Source organism: Chrysemys picta, chromosome 5 (genome assembly GCF_011386835.1).
Source record: "Chrysemys picta bellii isolate R12L10 chromosome 5, ASM1138683v2, whole genome shotgun sequence".
Taxonomy (NCBI): Eukaryota; Metazoa; Chordata; order Testudines; family Emydidae; genus Chrysemys; species Chrysemys picta.
In genome coordinates this window covers 56,762,152-56,784,114 of record NC_088795.1, presented here as the reverse complement: position 1 = coordinate 56,784,114, position 21,963 = coordinate 56,762,152, and the positions used below count along the sequence as shown (strand labels likewise).

At 40.4% G+C, this 21,963-nt stretch overlaps 1 protein-coding gene across 1 annotated transcript in view; it reads left to right on the top strand.

Annotated features, from left to right (window-relative positions):
- The window catches only part of SLC10A7 (solute carrier family 10 member 7), a 197,330-nt gene that overhangs the window by 126,113 nt on the left and 49,254 nt on the right, over window positions 1-21,963 (top strand). Inside the window, exons 6-7 of the mRNA XM_005284277.4 lie at window positions 8,962-8,997; window positions 19,120-19,203. Coding sequence (XP_005284334.1) covers window positions 8,962-8,997; window positions 19,120-19,203 — 120 coding nt within the window. The remainder of the gene's footprint in view (window positions 1-8,961; window positions 8,998-19,119; window positions 19,204-21,963) is intronic.

The following is a 21,963-nucleotide window of genomic DNA, read 5'->3' as shown; positions in this document are numbered from 1 at the left end:
GGATTGCACCTTTAATTTTACAGTTCAGTCATTAAAATCCAAACATCGGTCTCTTTGGAAAGTTGCCGTTACCTTTGTCATACTAGCTATTTATAATTGATTTAGGAAAATGTATAGTTACATTATATGTAGATTTGTTTTTAATTTGTTGTCCTGATAATGTGTAGTATGTGTTTATCGCTGTAGTCTTTGCAGAAAACTACATACATATTAATTTTTGAAAAGAGCATAAAATTCAATTCACACATGTATTCACATTCTGACATATTAATTATGGAAGAGCTGGATCAACTTAGTACCCTAAAAGTTGTCAGTTCATAAAGCTTTTATTTTTCCCTTTGTTCATAATAATCTTTTGGAATAAAACAATATGATATGCAAATAAGTTAAATGTTTTACCCTTAACTCCAAAAACAAAACTGATTGTTTATAAAATCAACAAACACATTCCTTTTAAATAACTGATGAAAAAATGTGTGGAAGGGGAATGTTAAAAGCTTTTAGTATGTAACTCGGGAAAATATTGAAAATAATCAACTTGGAAAACAAAGAAGGAAAATAAAGGTGATTATGCATCAAATGCAGAGATGTACAGGGAGAAAAAAGCCTGGGCTCTTTGAAGTTACAAAGGGGGAGCAATGACTGATGCAATGGAGACATCAGAAAGAGCTATTCTGATTTTAATCTGTGAAATAATACAGCAGAAAAAATTAGCATGTCGATTGAAAGCGGGAAACATTTAAATGTTAATGTAGAAGTTGGTGACCTGGTTCAGTATACCAAAATCCCATCCCTGTTTTTATATTTAAATTATGGTTTGGAACAATGGACAGCATATTTGTATCTATGCTACACAAATTTTAAACAGTGTTAAAGAGTTGTACAAGAAGGGTAGTCTCAAACATACTTCTGACACTACCATTCCACATATAAATGCATTAAACTGTTTTTACTAATGATTTTACTACCATGTTTGAAACCATTTTCAAAAATGGTTTAACTCTCAAAAATTAGAAAATGTCAGATTTAGAGTTGCCTACACAATCTTAACTCATTCCCCTTGTGCCTTTGCATTGTGATACAGTCATTAATTACACAGTCATGTACAATTTTTTCCATGGGACCCCTGCCTTTTTCAGAACGGACATACAAGAGGGCAGAATTAAAGTCTCATAAGCAACCGTGATCTGGCTTTACTTAATTTTCAAGAGCTTGACTGCAACCTAAATAAGGGTCTTATTACATAGTTTTTTGTATGTAATATATACTTTACTAATTACTCCACTCAAAATCCTCCTCTTCAGTTTTCCTCTGTCCCCCAAGCCCTCTTAGGAACTTAGCAAGGACAACAAAACATAACTAATTTGGAGTTTGCAACCCCAAGCATTTTGTAGACATGAGTTAATAAATAAGTAAATTAGAGTAATCAAAATTTTTTACCCCTGATTTCAGTGGCAAGTTAGGACACTTCTGAAAATCCCACATTGTCTCTGTCGCACCTGAGTCAAACAATGTTGTTGAAACCCTGGCACACTGCCTAGTGGAGATTAATACATGGATGAGGGTTAGCTGGCTGAAGCTTGATCCAGATAAGACTCATGTGATGCAGATAAATTAGAGGAAGAACCAGAAGATATGGTGGGGTTGACATCTCCACATTTAACTGAAGGTGTGTGCCCACCATTTGTAACTCATGATTGCAATCTGGGATCTGTGTTGGATGATCATATAACTGCAGTGTCTAGGAACAGTTTTTACTATTTGCTTCTAGCTAAGAGATTGTGCACTAATTTCTTTTGGGTGCAGACCTTGCTACAGTTCCATGCCTTTGTCACTTAAAGACTGGCTTATGCCATGCAGTCCGACAGGGTTGTGCTTAAAGCCAATTCGGAAATTTAAGCAGATGCAGTTCATGGCAGCATACCTAGTACAGTATGTGGTGCTTTACAGTGGCAATGCATGTCGCTGGTGCTTCATGTTCTGCACTAGCTGCATATTGGTTTCCATATGGAATTTAAGGGGTGATCACACCATCTTTTTTCCCTATCCCATAGCATTGCAGTGTGATCAGTGGAGGAGCTCAAGTTGAATCCCCCTTGTTTTAAGATAGGAGCAGGCGGTAGATTGTTCTCCATGAAGAAGTTCCAGCCCTGGCCTGACGACCTTCAGGACACGCAGGGAGGTGTATTTATTTGCTCTGGCTTCTGTGGAGGGTGAGGTTTGATAGGGGTCAGATCTGTGTGCGAGGGAGGAATTCAGTGTTTCATGTGTGTGAGGGGGCTCTTTTGTTTTTGAAGATAAGGCTGCTGTGCTATTTTTAATTTTTGTGGAAGGTGATAGTGTGTGTCATGAATGCTTAGAGCCTTGGATATTGTCCTTTTTTAAACCTGTAGAAAACCAAATAAATAAATACAAGGGACAGTTCTCTTTGTTTTCTTTTGGTGGCAAGGTGTAATAAATTGCCTTAAACAGTGCCAGATTGCATCTAGTGTGTTTCTATCCATATTCTGTGGACTGAGGAATTCATTGCTGTCTTTCCCACACTGCCTTGACAAACAAATGTATTCCTTTACCCAGACCTGGAAGCACATTGTAGAAGGGTTTAATGGCTATTAGCCAGGATGGGTAAGCAATGGTGTCCCTAACCTCTATTTGTCAGAGGGTGGAGATGGATGGCAGGAGAGAGATCAATTGATCATTACCTGTTATGTTCACTCCCTCTGGGGCACCTGGCATTGGTCACTGTCGGTAGACAGGATACTGGGCTGGATGGATCTTTGGTCTGACCCAGTATGGCCATTCTTATGTTCTTCAGGGTGAGGATGGAGTAATTCAGTTTCCAAGCTCTTTCAGTCATTGGTCTCTTCTGAGATTGCCAACAAAGTTGGCTCCCATACAGACCTGTTTTCATTAACCTGCTCCATACTAATAGAAATATTGACCATTGAGGATTGAATAAAATGATGCTGTGGTCAGAGACAAGGCATTTATATTTTTAATCCTATTATACCTCATCCCAGCAAAGCACTTAAGCAGGTGCTTAACTTTAAGCATGAGTAGACCCATTGAAGTTAGTGGGGCTACACCCATACTTAAGTGCTTTCCGGGATCAGAGCTTTGATTATCAATAATTTTTTGTTCTTTCCAGTGCTGTTTCTGAAGACAAATTAAAGACTATGTACAAAGAAAAGTGTGTTGATTGATAGTCCCCACGTACTAGTGTCACTGACTGCCTGTAATGATGGCGAAAAAGGACATGGCAAATTTGTGGGCTAAGATTTCTAAAGAAAGTCTGCCTGACTCATTGCCTCACTACAATAACGCACTACACCTCTTCCATCAGGTGCCTCTCTACAGCCTGGCCTGCCTTATATATCCATTAACATCACCTGTTTCCTAATGATTAGCCATCATGGCTGTAAAATCCTTTATGCTACTTCCTCTTGCTATCCAGTTTTGCAGCTGATTACATGTAGTGAGGGTGCATGTTCTGTCAGAGAAAAAAACCTCTTCCAGTAACCAAGATGGGGCAATGCTATACTGGAGGAAGCATATACAGAAAACCAATGTGATCTCTTTTTGAACATTTTCTTTGCAATGGAAATATGGTAAAATGCATCTCTCTGTACCTGTTCTCTGTTTAAAAAAAATTAAAATAGAACTAGCTATCTTAACTGTGACATATTTTGTGATCCTTACTGTAAAGAGAAGTGCATTTACAAGTTTATAATGTGACTGATTCTATGCAGAATCATACTTTGTATCAGTGGTTCAGGTCAGGCTGTGATTCCCTCCCCCCATCCTTCCCACTAAAATCATTGAAATATATTCAGTCAGTCTTTCACATCAGAGGTGTAAATGGATTTCTTGAAAGTTTTTCTGCAGATCGCAAACAGCAGTCACTTTACAACTTAGATTCCATTATGGGCTGCACAGAGAGAGCTTAACATTCCACCCTAACTTTGAGGATGCTAAAACTGTGTAATGACCTTGCATCCACAAGGGCAGATGCTCAGCTTTTGCTGGAAGTGCTAATCTACAACCTGTTTATCTCCATACACTATGTGCTTGACAGCACTTGCTCAGAAAGTGAGGTAGGGAAAAGAGTAGTCAAATTTAGTTTTTTCTTCCTGGTGGTGTTTGTGTGCAATGGACTAGAAATGAGATATTTCCCTTTTTAGTTTCCTTTGTGGCATTCAGTAACTGTTGCTGCAGCAATGTAAGATTATAGTTCACATCCTGTACTTAGAGTACTTCTATCTCTGATTCAGCCTATTAGCATTTCAGTAGAGTAACATATAAATTGGACAGTACTGAATAGCTATCATTTTCCTATTGATCTTTGAATTGCTTATTCTAGAATGAACCAATGTTTTGGTGTTATCTCCTAAACCTAAACCTTTGTCTATAATCTTTACTAGTTGCTTTTAGATTGGTACACATTAATTTCACATTCTGTGATATCTATGGATTCAGAAATATCATACTGTTGGGTTATGAATACTTTTAAGGAGAGCTGCTTAATGAAAAGATATATGGCTTGAAAAGTGTCCATAGTTTTAATTTAAATCTTTGCATGTGCTGGAACTGATGCTATTTATCTAAGTAAAATGTTAACATCAAATAACTATTTTCTTCTTAAATTTGGGCCAGACATCCCCTAAGATAATTGTGGGTGGCTCCTCTGAACTTCCTTGGGTACTGATTGTGTAAAACTGAGGGCAGAATTTGACCCTATAAATATTGATTGTGTAGAGACCACATGTACCTCATTTCTGAGTTTATTAAGGTCACCAGAGCTACTCATAAACCTTATCCTAAGAATTGCTAGAATTACGTTTAGGAACCATTTTTTTAACAAACCAGTCAGTCAAGAATCTGACATGTCCAGGGATATTTCAACTCCACGTCCACCTTTACATTATTATAAAAGAGGTAATTTTTCTTTATATTGTGCCTGTTTAGAATTAGCAGCAGCAGCAATAGTATTGTGGTAGCACCTAAAGGAACTAATCACTCTCTATTACACAAGGTGTTGTGCAAACCCATAGGAAGACACTAGGGTTACCATATTTCAACAATCAAAAAAGAGGACACGGGGTGCCGCCCTAGCCCTGCCCCAGCCCCACCCCCCTCAAAACCTGCCTACCCCCTACCTGTCCCCTGACTGCCCCCTCCTGAGATCCCCCCACCCTAACTGCCCCCAGGACCCCACCCCCTATCTAAGTCTCCCCGCTCACCGTCCCCTGACTGCCCCAACCACTCTCTACACCCCCTTCTCCTGTCAGCCCCCCCAGAACCCCCGACCAATCTAACCCCCCCATTCCCTGTCCCTTGGCTGCCCCAACCACTCTCTACACCCCCTTCTCCTGACAGCCCCCCCCAGAACCCCCGACCAATCTAACCCGCTGTTCCCTGTCCCTTGTCGGCCCCCCCACCAGGCCAAGGGAGAGCTGCAGGCTCCAGGTGGAGCCAAATACTGTTCCGCGCTGCTCTGCGGGGGAGGGGGAAGGACTCTGGCTGCTAGAGGCCCCAGTGGCTGCGAGCGGGTTTCAATCAGGCCCAGCTGTCCAATCAGTCGCGCCGCACTCTGCATGAGGGGGGGGGGGGAATCCCGGACATTTCTACTTTATTAGAAATCCCCCCCGGACGGCCATTTAAAGCTGAAAAAGCCGGACATGTACGGGGAAACCCGGATGGATGGTAACCCTAGAAGACACAGGCCCTGTCCTGAAGAACATAGTTGAGTAAGTGAAAAGGAAGGGACCACCCCTACCCAGACTCACCAGAAGGACAGTCATTTAACCTCTCCTTACATTCTTCCTAAATGAGACTTGTCTTGGCAAAAGGGAATCCCCACGTGGTATAAAGCCAGCAGAGCTGGCTCTGTAATACCCATTTCTGGACCCAAACACAGGGGGCTTCTCTGGGGTGGGAGGTGATGTGCCCAAAGCTGATTCGTGGTCCTGAACCAGCACCTCCACACATGGCGAGGAGTTAGTCAAATTCGCAGGCTGTTACAGGAGTGGGGATGTGGCCCCACCACCTCCCTGCTGTCTTTGGGATGATGTACAACCCCAGGCACATGCACAGAGCAGTCACTGCACTGCTCCATCACAAACCTTCTGTCTGTCTCACACAGGCTGCCCAGGATGAGGGATGTCATGGACACCCCTCACCATGCAGTCATACAAGCCACCTGCTCCCCAAATTTTATTGCTGGCCGGGCCCTAATTCAGCACCTTGGAGTAGCCTTGTTACACCAGTGGACTGTTCCACCGGAGGAATTATTAGAGTGCAAGTGTTTTGGGTACATCACCTCCACCTCTGACAATCCGCCTGTGCTTGGGTCCAGAAGTGGGCGTCATAGAGCTGGCTATGCTAGCTTTATACCATCTGGAGATTCCTTTATGCCAGGGAAGTTTCAGGTACTTGGCAGTGCGAAGTATTTGTTAGTACACAGAAGGGGAGGGGGGGAACTAGCCCATATACTCAACAGTGTCTAATACAGGGGTTCTCAAACTGTGGGTCAGGACCCCTCGGGGGTCACAAGGTTATTACATGCAGGGCTGACTCCAGGCACCAGCCGAACAAGCTGGTGCTTGGGGCAGCAGATTGAACGAGGCGGCATTCCGCCCAATCCTAGACTGGCACGGCCGCTTTTTTTGTTTGTTTGTTCTGCTCCAGCCGCCCTGTAGGGGGCGCGGCACAGAGGACAGGAGCGCCCTGCAGCAAGCCCGGCAGGGCAGTCCTTCTCCTTCCCTCCCTGCTGACTGGAGTGGAGCCCTGCCGGCAGGCAGCACGGTGGGAGGGGCCGCGTAGCAGCGCCCCGCTGTAGCCCTGGTCGCCCCCCTTCTCGCTCTCTCCCGCTCCCTCCACCTCCCCCCGGTAGCTGGTCCCCCTGCACCCGTGCTCCGGCCGCGCCGCAGGTTGTTTTTTTTTTTTTGCTTTGCCGTTCTGGCTGCCCCGTTTTATTTTTATTTTATTTTTTTGCTTGGGGCGGCCAAAAAGCCAGAGCCAGCCATGATTACATGGGGGATCGCGAGCTGTCAGCCTCCACCCCAAACCCCGCTTTGCCTCCAGCATTTATAATGGTGTTAAATATATAAAAAAATATTTCTAATTTATATGGGGGGGATCGCTCTCAGAGGCTTGCTATGTGAAAGGAGTCACCAGTACAAAAGTTTGAGAACCACTGGTCTAATAAAACTCTACGAGTGTGTTATGTGACACATTATACTGGAATGACCGCATTACACTCCCTCTATAAAGTTGTTCTTGATAGGCCATCATTTCAGGTGTTGTAACAACTACTTTGCAGAATATCTGCTCAGCTCTTATTACATCCCACACTCCTTGCCTGCTGCTTCCTGCACCACAAATTTTGCCGTCCTTGAACACCCGTTTGTCTGCTTCTCCCACAAACATTGCTGCATTTTCTTTCACGCTGCTCCTCACACAGGGAATGCCATCCCTGAAGTAATCCTTAAAGCCATCCTTCCAGGAGCCACCTCTGCTTGGACACTCAAAACAAGTCAGCTGACAAATGATGGCTAGATTGAGAAGCCATCAAAGACAAGATATATCATTTATTTATTCCAAGAAATACTTTAAAATAATGTGTAACTTTCAAGTTGATGCCGCTAGCCTGTTACCTTCTGTTCTTATTCCTCTTTTCCTTGTCCTTTGTCCTCTCCTGTTGTATCTCACTTGTTGCATCTTGTTTTAAACAAGGCACTTCAGAGCAAGAACTGTGTCTTCCTGTTCGTTCATAAGTGTCTAGTTCAATAGTTTCTCCTGCTCGGGGCCTGTTGACACTGCTGTAATACAAATGCATCATATAAAGAGGGAGTTTTATATTGGATTTTAACAGCTTTGAAGAGCCAGAGTAAAGCTGAATTATGACCAAAAAAATTATCACTGCTTTTAACTTGTATTTTTCACTTGGTTGAAACCAAGAATAGGTGGAAAAACTATCATACCAGATTTGTATAAGTGGGTTGGCATCTTGCCCTTGGAAAATATATAGAGTTTGTGAGTGGGTCTCATTAAGAGAATCTGATAAATATTGGGAAGAAAAATAATCTTTGTTTACAAAAGAAGTTCTAAGTGGGACTTGTGAATGAATATGCATTAAATGACAAACTGCTTTTATTAAATCATGAGAAAATATTGAAGTATGACAGAGGGGTGAGGGAGAAGTATCACTTGCAGCTATGAAAGTGAAGCATGTCATGTTAACTCCCAACCCAAACAATTCATTTTAAGATTTGCTTTCATGAAACTTAAAATCTTGTATTTTGTCCAATCATGAGCCTTAAACCTGTTCCCTGTCAGTGAAGAAAACAAATCTTTTGCCTGTCTCTGCCTGGGGGATGTGGAGAGCTGAGGTGGTCCTGTGTGACTAAATTAGATGAAAGACTTGCCTTCCTCCACTGAGACATGGAGTCTAATCAAGTGAAATGAGTTTTGAGATCTCAGCTCATTTCCTAGGGGATATTAGTTTACATTACAAAATCAGGACACCTAATTCATCACAGCTGATGGAGCTTTTGCTCAAGAGAGGACCATGAATTAGGCAGTGTGGGACTGAACCACCTGTCTCCCCGACAGGAGGGGCAGCTTAACCAAGTGAGAGTACAACATATTGGTGGGGAAATCTTCACAAGATACTGGTCTGAACTTCTATACTGTATTGTGTATATTTTGAGAAAGGAAGTCTTCAGTCTAAAAAGGAGAAAGCTAGATCTAAGGAATATCATTTAAACTTCTCGCTACAGTGAGTAGAAATTATTCCTATACAGATGTTAAAGAATCTATACAGTAAGGAATGAAGTTAAATGTTTCCTTTCTTTATCACTTAGCCTCGCGTTAATTTAACAAAATTTCTGTATTTCCATGCATCAGGTTTTAAGATTCTACTTTCCTGGCTAATAAAACATTATCTTTTATTTCTTCCAGGGTATCGTTATAACTCCACTGCTACTGCTGCTTTTTGTGAGTATTTTGATATTAAGACTCTAATCCCTTTTTTTAAAGTAACTTACCACTTATTAAAAAATATACTTTAAACCGGAAGTTTCATTGATTTTACATTGTTTTGATACTCAAAAAGGACTGTGGTCAGTATTTGGGACAAACTTCTTCCTAACTGGTAATAAATAAAAATGTGTCACAGCAAACACAGTGCCCACTACTTCCTTTTATAAGGGGGTGTGAGCCTTCTCATCTGACAGTATCACAAAAGCATATGCTATCAGACATGCTGAGCCAAACACACATGTCTGCAATGACAAAATGCTTACCCCAGTAGGAGAGCTATCTTATAGCATGTGCTGGGGTAGCATGGGATCATAATGAGCCAAAATGGGCCTGAAGCCTGTTGACTGTTTGGCCAGATAAATGCAGCCTTACATTTGGACAACTAAAACCTATGGGTATTTTTGTGTTAGAGGTGTGTGAGAGATTGGAAAGGGGAAGATAAATTACTGAAGCCATTGGGCGCCACTAACAAGATTCTTATTGACTCTTGTTTGTTCAAGTCTTACTCAGTAGTTGGTCATCAGTCAGGGCCTTGGTTACTTACAGTTCATGGAAGCAGACAGAGATCTGGTTCCAAGTGATGATTATTAGTCATTACACAGTGAGTGACCCTGTAACAGGCTGGCAATGTTTCCCTGAAATACCTAATATCAGTTACTAGGTGTTGATCCTGCTGGCAACAGGATACATGGGTTTCACTGAATCACTGAGGTATGTTGCTTTCTGGGGAGAGGAGATATAGGGCATGGGCTGAGCAGTCCTGAGGAACGGCCAAGCCTGTCACAAAGGTTCAAGTTGAACTTTGTTGTCTTGCTGTTAATTTCTGTATTATGACAATCAAACCCCTGGAAGGGGTTGTAAATATGGACTCATGGTGTGTGAACTGTGTTTTAGTGTAGGTTATGAAAGACACCTGTTCACAGAAAGAGCTGATCTGATTTCTTGATAAGGAAGAAGGAAGGAACTGCTTCCGGATGGTCTGCTACTGCTCTCCTCATTCTCTGCCCCTCCTGCTCTCCCTGATAGATGGAGATTCTTCCAGAGGGGTGGACTTACAAGACCAAAATCCCATTTTAAAAAGCCAAAACTTTTGGTTTTATTACCTTGAACATGAGCATGTTTTTCACTTTCTAAGGCTTGGTCTACACTACCCCCCTAATTCGAACTAAGGTACGCAACTTCAGCTATGTGAATAACGTAGCTGAAGTTCGAAGTACCTTAGTTCAAATTAGTTCGAACTTACCTTGGTCCACACTCGGCAGGCAGGCTCCCCCGTCGACTCCGCGGTACTCCTCTCGCCGAGCTGGAGTACCGCAGTCGACGGCGAGCACTTCCGGGTTCGACTTATCGCGTCCAGACTAGACGCGATAAGTCGAACCTAGAAGTTCGATTTCCAGCCGTCGAACTAGCGGGTAAGTGTAGCCAAGGCCTAAGTGATGTCTTGAACCCTTGTACTCTGACTGAAATAGGATATTTTGGAAACAGAGCCTGGGGGAAGGTGCATTTCTTTGTAAAACCTGAAATTTATTTAATTTTTCAATGGTACAACTTTTGAAACAAGATAAAGGCTTGGTTTATGTCAGTGACATCTCTTTATGGGCAAATAAAAGATTAGGTAACAAAATACTCCAGCCCCAGCTAGTGGTCAGCTGTAACATTTTTCATCTTGTAGCAAGTGGTAAAAGTCTCTAATGTTCAAGAAGAAATAAGAGCCATAGAGTATGCATATGTGCTTCCAATCAGTGCTGAAGATACTAGTGTAATACAGTGCCACTTAACTGTGTATTATTTACCGTACTATTTGTAGCACTCTGAGCTGTTTGCTCTCCTGAAGAAAAAGAACACTAATTCACTTCTTAACAAAGCTCTAAACAAAATGTGTGGCTGCACTAAAATCTGCAAAAGCTGCAGATGCTTTAATTATCACAGTGTCCAAAACACAAGCCATGATTCTGTGGGATTTATTGATGTGTAAAAGTCTCGTGTGTGACAAGGGATGATTTGTCCTTTGATACTTTATTCATATTGGATGGGATTTTCAAAAACTCAGCACCAAGGTAAAACTCTCATTGGCTTCAATGGGAGCAGAGTTAAGCCAACACTGGTTGTCTTTATGTTGACTTCAATGGGCACTGAATGGTTTTCAAAACCACTTCAATGGGCTTTGGATTAGGCCTATGATGCCCACTAGTGTTAATAAAGCAATGGCCATGCTTCAACGGAGTAATAATACTATCATTAGAATACTATATTATAGTAATAATATTTATAAGACTACCATAAGCTCTTTAAGTCAAGGCCTGTATGTGTAAACAGTGCCTAACGCTTTCTGAGTGCTACCAGAATACACGTAAATTATTATTTATTAACTTGTTCTTTTGTTTTCTTTAGATAGCTTGGCCCTAGATGGTCATGGTTTAAATCCGCCCCCCACCCCATGTGCCCCATGTTAATTTCTGACAGTATATAATGTTTTGAACTGCTTCCTTTGTTTGTAAATGTCTGTTAATCTAATCATGAGTCATTTTAACATTGTTAAAGACACGTTGAAGAACACAAATGGAAGAAGAGTGAAAGCTTGTTATAAATTATACATTTCCTGCAAATAATTTATTTTCCTAAATGAATGGTGTTAAATATAAAATTGTCAGTCACATTTCTGAAGAGACTACTTCTGCTACCAAACTTGTTATAAGCTTATTTAGCAAAATGGTTAGAGATTTGAAGACTGATTTTATGAAACCTCATATATTGTACCCTCAGTTAGCAGACTTTATTTTGGTAGGTACCCTTTGTTAGATTTTAAAGGATAGCAACCCTCATAAGCATCACTGATTACCACTGTAATAGGAAGCTATAGAACTTTGGCTTCCAGCTGCATTAAACACCGGTATTGTTGTCCTCATTATAACTATTATTTTTAACACTTATGATGTTGGATTCCCAGAGATGATGTTATAAATGGGAAGTGTACCATAAACAATACATAATTAATATTCACATTTGCATTCATATATGTGATGAGCAGAAAAGGGTTGAAACATAAAGCATTCTAAGATCCATTGGTTGCAAGTTAACATGGGAATATGCCATTCTCCTTTCTTTGCAACATTTTGCAAGGTTTTATTAAAGGGATATGGGACCCTATACTAGAGCACACATGACAAGTTCCTATTCTCCTTGTGTCAGGTTAGATATTTAAGTGAAACCAGTAGTGGAAGTACAAAGTAATCAAGATTTTTAAACTGAAGAGTCAAGTTTTTAAGCTGTTTTTAAAAAAAAACAATTCAGCAAAAAAGTAAGCTAGGAATTTTCATAGACAAGAAGAAATCTCCTTTTGGGGGAATTTCTCTACTAATGATGAATAATTGTCGCAATGTAGAGTTTAGAGAGTTCGTAGTTTAATTCCCCAGGCTTTGTCCCATCATGTGGGTATGAAGCAGTACCTTATGTTTACAATTATCTTATTACTTTCTTCTCTGTTTTCAACTAATGTATGTACTTTTCCCAGTAGCAGTAATGATACTACATTTATAATAATCACCATTCATCTAAATGGATTGCATAGTGCCTTACAAACTTTGCTGTCTGGTTATAGAAGCTGTATCCTTTGCTGTGAATATTGAAATAACTGCCACCTCCTCTCAGTGAAACAGAGCACATGTTAATAGCACACAATAACGATGAACAACAGTTTATGTTAGGAAATGATGAACAGTATGTAGTGAAGCAACAGAGAGAATTTAGGTAAGCAGAATGTAATTACTTGAATCCCAAATCTGGCACCCCTACTCAAGTTGATTAGCATTGTATTTCTTGAATAGGTTTTTTTTGACTTGCAGAGTACAATTCTACTTAACATGAGTAAGGGTGCAGGAATCAAGCCCTCAACTTACAATTTGGCTGGAATACTAAGGCTAACACCTATACTCTTGTGAATGTTTATTATTTGAATTCTAAAAAATATGCTGCCATTGCCAAAGCATCTGGGCGCATTTACATTAATAAAAGACAGTTAAACAAATTGTAACATCATGCTGTGAAGGTAATAGTGCTGTGATCTCTTTAATAACCTCAAGTTGTCAGCACCATTGTTGTTATGTCTCATCTGAAAGACAGAAGCACAGCGCCCTGGAACAATTTTAACTACATCATCACTCCTGTGTCTCCTTAAAATATAACATCGTTAATACAGTGTGTGTGTACTGTATGTTTATATTTGTGTCTATATCTTTGTTAAGGGCTAGACTGTGCCTTGTAAGCACTGCCCCGGGTTGGGGAAGAGCTGGATGCCTCAGGGAAACAGTCTTTTGGAATTCCCCTGGGAGCAGGGAGAGCATAGCTGTTGTGCCACAAGTGCGATGTTCTATATGAAAATGGCTCTGCCCCTCCTCTCAGGGCCCCCTTAGGATGGATAGCACCACTATCCTCTCTGGTCCTGCCCTTGGATGAGTACATGGACTTGCAGTTATGCTCAGCTGAGGAGGTTGGAAGCTCCTTATATTTCCCCAGCTCTAATGCCCCTATTCAGGGATAGAACAATATAGCACTGAGATTTTACTTTGCTACAATAGTGCAGGGGTGCTGACATAATAAAACATAGCTAATTAATCACAATGTATTTGGTACCACAATATAACAAATCATTTGAATGTTTATGAAAACAAAATATTACTTTGTTTTCTTTTTGCACTTTTTTATGGTATTACATTATAACTCTGCCATGGTCTTGAAATTATTGCCACTATTGTGCATGAACGGCTGTTAGGTACGCTCTTTAATTTATGGAAGTATAATTGGTTGGATAACAAACTAACAAATACAAAGATGTATGAATCTATATATCTTTACTGAAGTCCCCAAAGAAATGTTGGGCCAAGTGTGTATTTTATATTCTTGTGTACGTCAGTCTTCAAAACTTGCCTGCAAAACCACTTAAACACGAAATGTTAAAAAGCCCTTGCAACACTCATGTACATTTGTGAAAATATACTTAGCAAAACTCCATGTCACTGTCATGTACTACTTCTGTATTTGCCATACTACCAAAGGTGATTACCATGATACAGATGTTGAAATAGAAGCTTTTCTACTTCCTAATCAGCTTGCTCATTCTACTTGATTTATTCAGTGATTTTTTCCTAAGTTCTGTATTTTATATTAGTCATTTTGATGGTGTGCTTGTGAATAGTGATGCTACAAATATTAGAATATAGCAGGGGTCAGCAACCTTTCAGAAGTGGTGTGCCGAGTCTTCATTTATTCACTCTGATTTAAGGTTTCATGTGCCAGTAATACATTTTAACGTTTTAGAAGGTCTCTTTCTATAAGTCTATAATATATAACTAAACTATTGTTGTATGTAAAGTAAATAAGGTTTTTAAAATGTTTAAGAAGCTTCATTTAAAATTAAATTAAAATGCAGAGTTCCCCGGACTGGTGGCCAGGACCCGGGCAGTGTGAGTGCCACTGAAAATCAGCTTGCATGCCGCCTTCGGCACGCGTGCCATAGGTTGCCTACCCCTGGAATATAGCATAACTGAAAGAATCAAGGCTTAGTCAAGGGGAGAAAACTTCAGTTTAAAAAACATGGAGGAAAGGACTACTGAAAAGGAACATGAGTAAAACTACATATTGCCATAAATATTAAAATTTTATTATCTGTTAATATTTGCCTTATGTTAACAGTCTTTAAATGAAACTACTATTCCCAAAATGCTGGATTTCTCAGATTTTCAGGAAAAAAAACTTCCTGGATTTCTTTGCACTGTACTTTGTTTCCTTATTTCCCTGGTAAAATATCTTCTCTTTTTCGGTATCATAGAACATACACACATTCATTTTTTGTGAGTTCTTGACAAGTGAAGGCTGATTGCCAGTAAACTGAAGAATGAATTGTTAAATAATATATTAATAGCCGAGAAGACACTGAAGTTGTTAAGGAAGTTGTGGCTAATGTATGTCACTGGTGTGTGACGACAGGTTGATTGTGAGAGTGGGGAAGACCATACAGTGCATTAACTGTTTACAGATCAATTCTTTCATCTGAATGATTTAAAGTGCACCATCTTCTTTCTACCTTGTTTATAATATCTATTATGTATACAGATTAATTTCCTCCTTAATCTCAGTGGGTACTATGTGCTTGAGCCAGAGCTCATTGAAATAATCAGTGGAAATCTTTCTATTGACTTCAGTGAGCTTTGCATCAAACTCTGTGTACCTTGTGTCAGACTAACTTTTGACTGCCTTACATTATACTTCTTTTTTAGTGGCCAAAAAACAACAGAGATCCTCCCATCCCCTAACACATATATAGATAATTGCACATCTGCCAAGGTACAGGAATCTAAAATCTGTAAAATTTCTGTGGAGGACTTTCTATTCCACTTGGCTCTACTTTTGTAATTGTATACCAGAGATCACTTTAAAACACATGGAGAGTCTCTTAAAGATGTCTTCTGCCTATTAAACTAAAATTGCCTTTATGGCTGATAGAATACATTTACCTCTAAATAGAAAACTCACAAAATATTGCCGGAGTCTGCAAATTGCACCACAAACTCAAAAAGCCAATGACCCTTTCAGTCTGTCATCTCTTCTTTTTACCACCTTCCCCACCCTTGTTATCTTTGGTGAGGCTTGCACAGATTCTCGGGGTACATAGCAAGGGAGAAGGCTCAAGCTGGCTAACTGTGTACTTAGTAGACAATAGGACACAGCCTGGAAAAACATGTTAAGTACAAGAAAATGCTGTAGAGCAGAGCCCAGAGTTTCTCTGAAGTGGACTCAATACGGGCCGCAAATGTGGCGCTGGATTGTAATTTGGTACGACTGGCAGGAGTTGTTTCTTCTTAGTCTGTGGCAGTTCTGGGTGCAGCCTCTTCCTTGGGGAGGACATACCAGCTGTGATATCTGCCCTGGCAGCCAAAAAAAAAAAAAAAGATTGACCAGCTGGCATGTGAAGGTAGGATAGGATTGGAAGTGCAGAGTGTTCTCATTTTCATGCAAGGAGGATTTCTTTATACAACCAAAGTTAAATATATCCTATCACTTCAGGCTCAGTCAGTGTCTCTGCTGTGAACTCTGCTATAAACAAACCCACTAAATAATTTGGCAGGTGTTGTTAAAATTGGCAGTCTCTGGAGCAGAGAGGTCTAGGGCTGGAGTAGGAGCATTGCAGGTCAAATTTAAGTACTGCACGGTGACAGGATTGTGTGGAGAAACTCACCTGGAACTTGCTCCCAATATGGCCTTACCCGGCAAACCCTTATTCTGAGTGTTCATTCCTTACTCATATGAGTTATCCCGTTGAAGTCAATGGGACTATTTAAGTGAATAGGGACTACTCAAATTGGTCCCCTTGTCTGATTCAAGTTAGTGCTTCATGAGCCTGTGCTGTTAATGAGCACCATATTCAGACATAGATAGCCAGAAGAGCACAAGCTATACAGTATATGTAAACAAGCTGTCCATTAAATAAAAATCATATGCTGGTGCAAAGAATTAATGTTTTAAGATGAAATACACTGACAAATCAATTTTTCAATATTTTGAAAGACAAACTTCTGATGAGATGTGATTAAATGCTAAACTTTATCTCCACAATTTATTTTCCATTTAACGTATTACATAAGTGATAAGAAAATCTAGTCACATTTTTACAGCTAAAAATATGTTATTGGTATTCTTTTATTCCCAAAGTTGTTTAAGAAATGTTCCTTCTATTTAGCTTTCTCAAAAAAAAAGGGGGGGGGCAGCTCATTCTTAGGTGCTGGGATTATGATGTTAAGAAGAGTATACAGCCAGTCGCTCTCCCATTAACATAAGATTTTTAAGATTTGGAAAAATTTGAATGGCTCCTTATTTCCACCCCTACTCCCATTTTAGCTCATTTTAGCTCTCTGTTAATAGATGAGACCATAAGTGCCAAAGTACAGTAAAGTCTGGAAACAGCAAGTGCAGGTGATCAAGAAGGAACGTGTTCTTGTGAGATTTCCAGTCTAATTTTGCATACTATGTATGTCCAGATAGTTTTGATAAGGCTTAGCTAAGCATCATCTCAGAATCAGAATCATCTGAGATTCACTTATCAGTGACCATATTGTGTCAGTGATCAGGGCTGAAAAGTGTACTTGTCCTAGATGAATGAGAATTCCTCCTTCCTTCTGTCTTCTGTATCCTCTGGGCATAGATTCAGGGTCAGCTCTTCAATGGAGCTGTGATAGTTTATACCAGCTGAGGATCTGGCCAGTTGTCTTTAAGCTTATAGTCTTCTGGGACTTGACAGTGATAAAATATAGCCCACTGGTGACGACATTGTAGAGTGGGGAAAGGAAACAAGAAATCAGGAATCTATCTTTGAGGAAGGATTAACGGCAGTACCCTGAGTGGGGGAGAGCAGGCTAGCACTGTAACTAACTACTGTATGTATGAGTAAAAGGCATTAGGATTAAAGATAAGGCCGGGTACATCCGCTTGTCAAAAACAGGGGGTGTCAAAGTCGTTATTCACATTTGTGATGAAACAGTTGCACTTTAAAAACTCTGATTTGGAAGATCATTGCTTTGTATAAAATCATTTGTTTCTCATAGGTGATATGTGATATGTCTCCCTTTACGTCTTCCAACCCTCACCAGCTATAATTCAATTTCCTTTTCTTAAAAAACTTGATATCTGTGCTGACGAGTCCACAACTGCTTTTAATCTGAAGCTTTAAAATGCAGATTCTGTGCTTGGAAATGCTACATTTGAAATAATAGTTTGAAGAGATGGCAAGAATATTGGTGTCTAAATGGCTTTCTTTTTCAGCAATATTTTCTATTGTCAGACATTTTTGATTCTTGACTTGGAATGTGATTATACACTACATGTAATTGATATAAAACTTTCAAACATTCAGATAAGTCAGTGAATCCTTCACACAAATACAGTGTTGTCACTGTAAAAATATGGTAGCCTCAGGAAGCAAAGTGAAGGGTCCTGGAATCTTGACCACCCGTTTTGATTTACTCCTCTGTGGGGTGAATCCCTGACACTGCTTTTAAAGTTTTAAAATCTTCATTTTCACTTGAAAAAGCTTCTTTAAACATACAGTCGTTAATGCTTCTAACTCCCCAGCCAAAAGTGGTGTCGAAATAGGGTTTGAAAACCTATGAACCTTTTAATGCTTCAAAAGTTGTTACAGGGATCATTAGAAGAGCAAATCCAGCCTGGAGGCTGTATATTGTGTGATGAGATTTTGGTTAATCTGCAGTAGAATTTCTGCAAGGAACCAGGGCTCTACCTCTCTGTTCACATTTGCTTAAAATTGAAGGTTGAAAGGTTCATGTACAAAAAGGATGAAATTCTCCCTTTGGAAAATGCCCAGGCAAGACTCTCCCTGATACTGCAGTCCCATGTGGGGTCACAGATGCAGCAGCAGCACACGAGCACATGCATACCCAGTATGTGCCACAGCGGGGGCTTCTGTGCCACATCCAAATAGGCTGGTGTAGAAGGAACCACTGGGGAGTTACACAGAGAGTTATTCCGGAACAGCTATTCCTAGTTAATGCCATGTATGGATGTTTTCATTCCAAAATAAGAATGCCTTATTCAAAATTGGCTAATCCACTATGGAAGTGGATTAAACTAATACAGAATAAGGCACTCTTATTCAGGAATAAGAGCATTCACACATGGAGTTATCCAAGCATAATTAATCAACTTTAAATTCATACCCCACCTTATTCTGGATTAATTTTCATATGTAGATAAATATTGGCAGAATTGGGGCTTTAGATTATAAACTCTGGATTAATTTTCATATGTAGATAAATATTGGCAGAATTGGGGCTTTAGATTATAAACTCTTCTGGCAGAAACTGTCCTTAATTTTGTAACTTGTGGAACACCACATATATTAATGGGGCTTAACAGTTACATACGTGTGTGTAAATATGTGTGTACACATAGGTAAAAATATACATTAGGACATCAGTCAATATAAGTAAATATTGCAGATCTTTGCTGAGTTCAAAACAGATGTGAAGGAAAGGTTCAATATTAACAATGTATTTTATTTTTATTTTATAGCTTGGATCATCCTCTTCTGTGCCTTTTACATCTATATTCTCACAGCTGTTTATGACTGTTGTAGTTCCTCTTATTATTGGACAGGTATGTCTTTTAAATATACTTTTTTTTTTTAAGAATAAGATAAAGAGGGCTGTCTTAAAAATAAACTGTCAACACAGTATGCTGCCACATAGGGGATAGCCTTAGGATGGTGGAGTCTAATATCATAGAGAAGATACTACAGTGCTCCCTGGAGTCACGTTGATCTTTGTTGAGATTGAGCATCTGACCCTCACTTCTGCAGACATACACTATTGCATATCGAGAAGAGAGTTTGTGAATATAAAATGGGGGAAAATAGCAGTCCAAATTGAGAAACTTGCAGCCCAATGCAAAATGAGCTTTGAGAACACTGTATAGTTCTTTTGTCATATACCCTTTACCTGGATGATGGAAATAGTTCTGCCTGTGTAATGGCTACTGCTAATTATGTTAATTAAAAAATCCTGTGTTAAAAGAACTTGAAGGTGGTAAAGTCAGGCCATCAAAAATTAGAAAATGCCAGAATTAAGGCTGCCCACACCCTTCTGTACGCACATTATAATACAATCTCTAATTATGTGATCACATTTTTTTCCCCAGAACCTCTGCCTCATTCTGAGCACAGGATGGATGGCTCAGTGAATGAGCAGCTGTTCAATATTTCATTTTAGCCTCATCGTTCAGTGTGTGGCCCCTGCCTTATTTATAGCATGCAATTTAACCTTGCACTGAACACAGAATTAATTTCCTCCTGGGCTTTTGTATTATACTTGTCACTGTAGTATCTGAGTGCTTCACAAACATTAATGAATCTTTAAAACAGCCCTGTGAGATAGGGAGGTTTTATCTCCATTTTACAGATTGTGAACTGAGGCACACAGATTTTTAAGTACCCAAATTGAGACACCTACAGGCTGATTTTTCAAAATACTTACCATTTTATAGCACTTTATGCATTCAAAGCACAACTCCTATTGATTTCAGTTGCAGTTCTGAGCACTCAGTCCTTTTGCAAATCTGGCCAATGGTGCCTCATGCTGGACACCTAGAAAACAAAGAACATGCAACAACCGCCCACCTATGAAAAGTTCGATACAAGTAACTTGCCCAGCATCACATGGGAATCTGTGGCAGAAGCAGAGAATCCAATTCTCCAGGGTGGTATTCAACTGCCTTAAACATGAGACTATCTTTTTTCCTGCAATCCTGCCTCTTTCACTATAAACTTTCCAACTTCAGCAATACACATGGACAGGGGTCCTGCAGAAAACAGCCTTATATGCTACACAATTCTGATTCATTTCCTGAACACTGTGCATCCTGTGCACTGGCATCTTCTAACTTTTGAGTGCTTGTCTTTGCAACTTTAACTTTCTTTTAATGTATATTTAATGTAATTTCCTATCTTTTCAAAAAGGCAAACTGAAAAAAAAAGAAAAGAAAAAAAAGAAAATTCCATCATGTGGAACCATATTGCTGACCCTAACATGGGTCATCATCAGGGTTCAGACCCTTAGATCATCCACACAGAGTTCTACCACTTGAGCTAACTAATTATCTAGTGGCAATAGTAGGCAGTTATCTTCTATGTCAGGGGTTCTCAACCTTTTGCTTTCTGAGGCCCACCCAACATGCTATAAAAACTCCATGGCCCACCCATGGCACAACAACTGTTTTTCTTCATATAAAAGCCAGGGCCGGCGTTATGGGGTAGCAGGGCAGTTGCCCGGGGCACCACGCAATAGTGGGCACCGCAAAGCTAAGTTGCTCAGGCTTCAGCTTTAGCCCCAGGTGTTGGGGCTCAGGGCCCTGGTCTGCAGTCCTGTGGAGGGGGCTTCAGCTTTCTGCCCTAGGCCCTAGTGAATTTTAATACTGCCCACACTGGGTGGCCCCCCTGAAACCTGCTCACAGCCCCCCAGGGGCCCCAGATGCCTGATTACAAACCACTGCTCTAAGTGAACTAGGATGGGGGGATGAGAGAGACACTTGGTCACTGGAATGCACAGCTATTTTCTAGAGATCAGAGGGATGTTGAGACTCAGGAATCCTGAGGTCATTTCCATGTTTGGGAGGGGAACGTGTTGTAGTGATTCTAGACCCTTCTGCCCCTAAGCTTCTCAGCTCCAGTCCCTGTCTTTATTTTGGCTCCTGTTCCATCACCACCACCTTCTACACCACACCCCTTTGCATTTGAATAAGATTGCTTCCTCTTTTTTCTTCTTGTTCTAGTTGGGAGAGGGGAGGTCATTGAGAGCACGAGAGACAGTCTCCCTGCCTCTCACTTCTGGTGCACAGCGCCACAGCAATTCTAGCAGCTGGGGGGAGCAACTGTGGGGAAAATGCTGTTCAGCTTTTACAGCCCAGGGATGGAGCATGCTCAGTTGCTGTGTGAGTGGTGCATGTGAATCCAGTCGGCATGCAGGAGCTGTGTGTGAAAGGTGCATGCGATGGAATCTTTGAAGAATAACATTTACAGCCTCTAACAAACCTCTGCTGAGCAGGTGCAAAGTGTGATTTTTTTTTGTAGACTTATAACTTGGTCATATTTGAGCAGACTTTCATTGAGACAGCACCAGGCACACCCCCAGACACCAGGGCATCCCTCCTGCCAACTTTCAAGGCCCTGCTCTAAAGTATGGAGGCATGACTAGAACTTCTCTATAAAACAGTGGTGTGGTATGTATGTATAAATAAAGAAACATGGCCAAAATAACACCATTTTCGCAAATTTCAGTCTCAGAAATGGCTTGACCATTTTGGTTAAAGTTTTCCAAAAAATTCAGCATGAGGCAGACATGTGGCCTGTATCAACCCAAACAG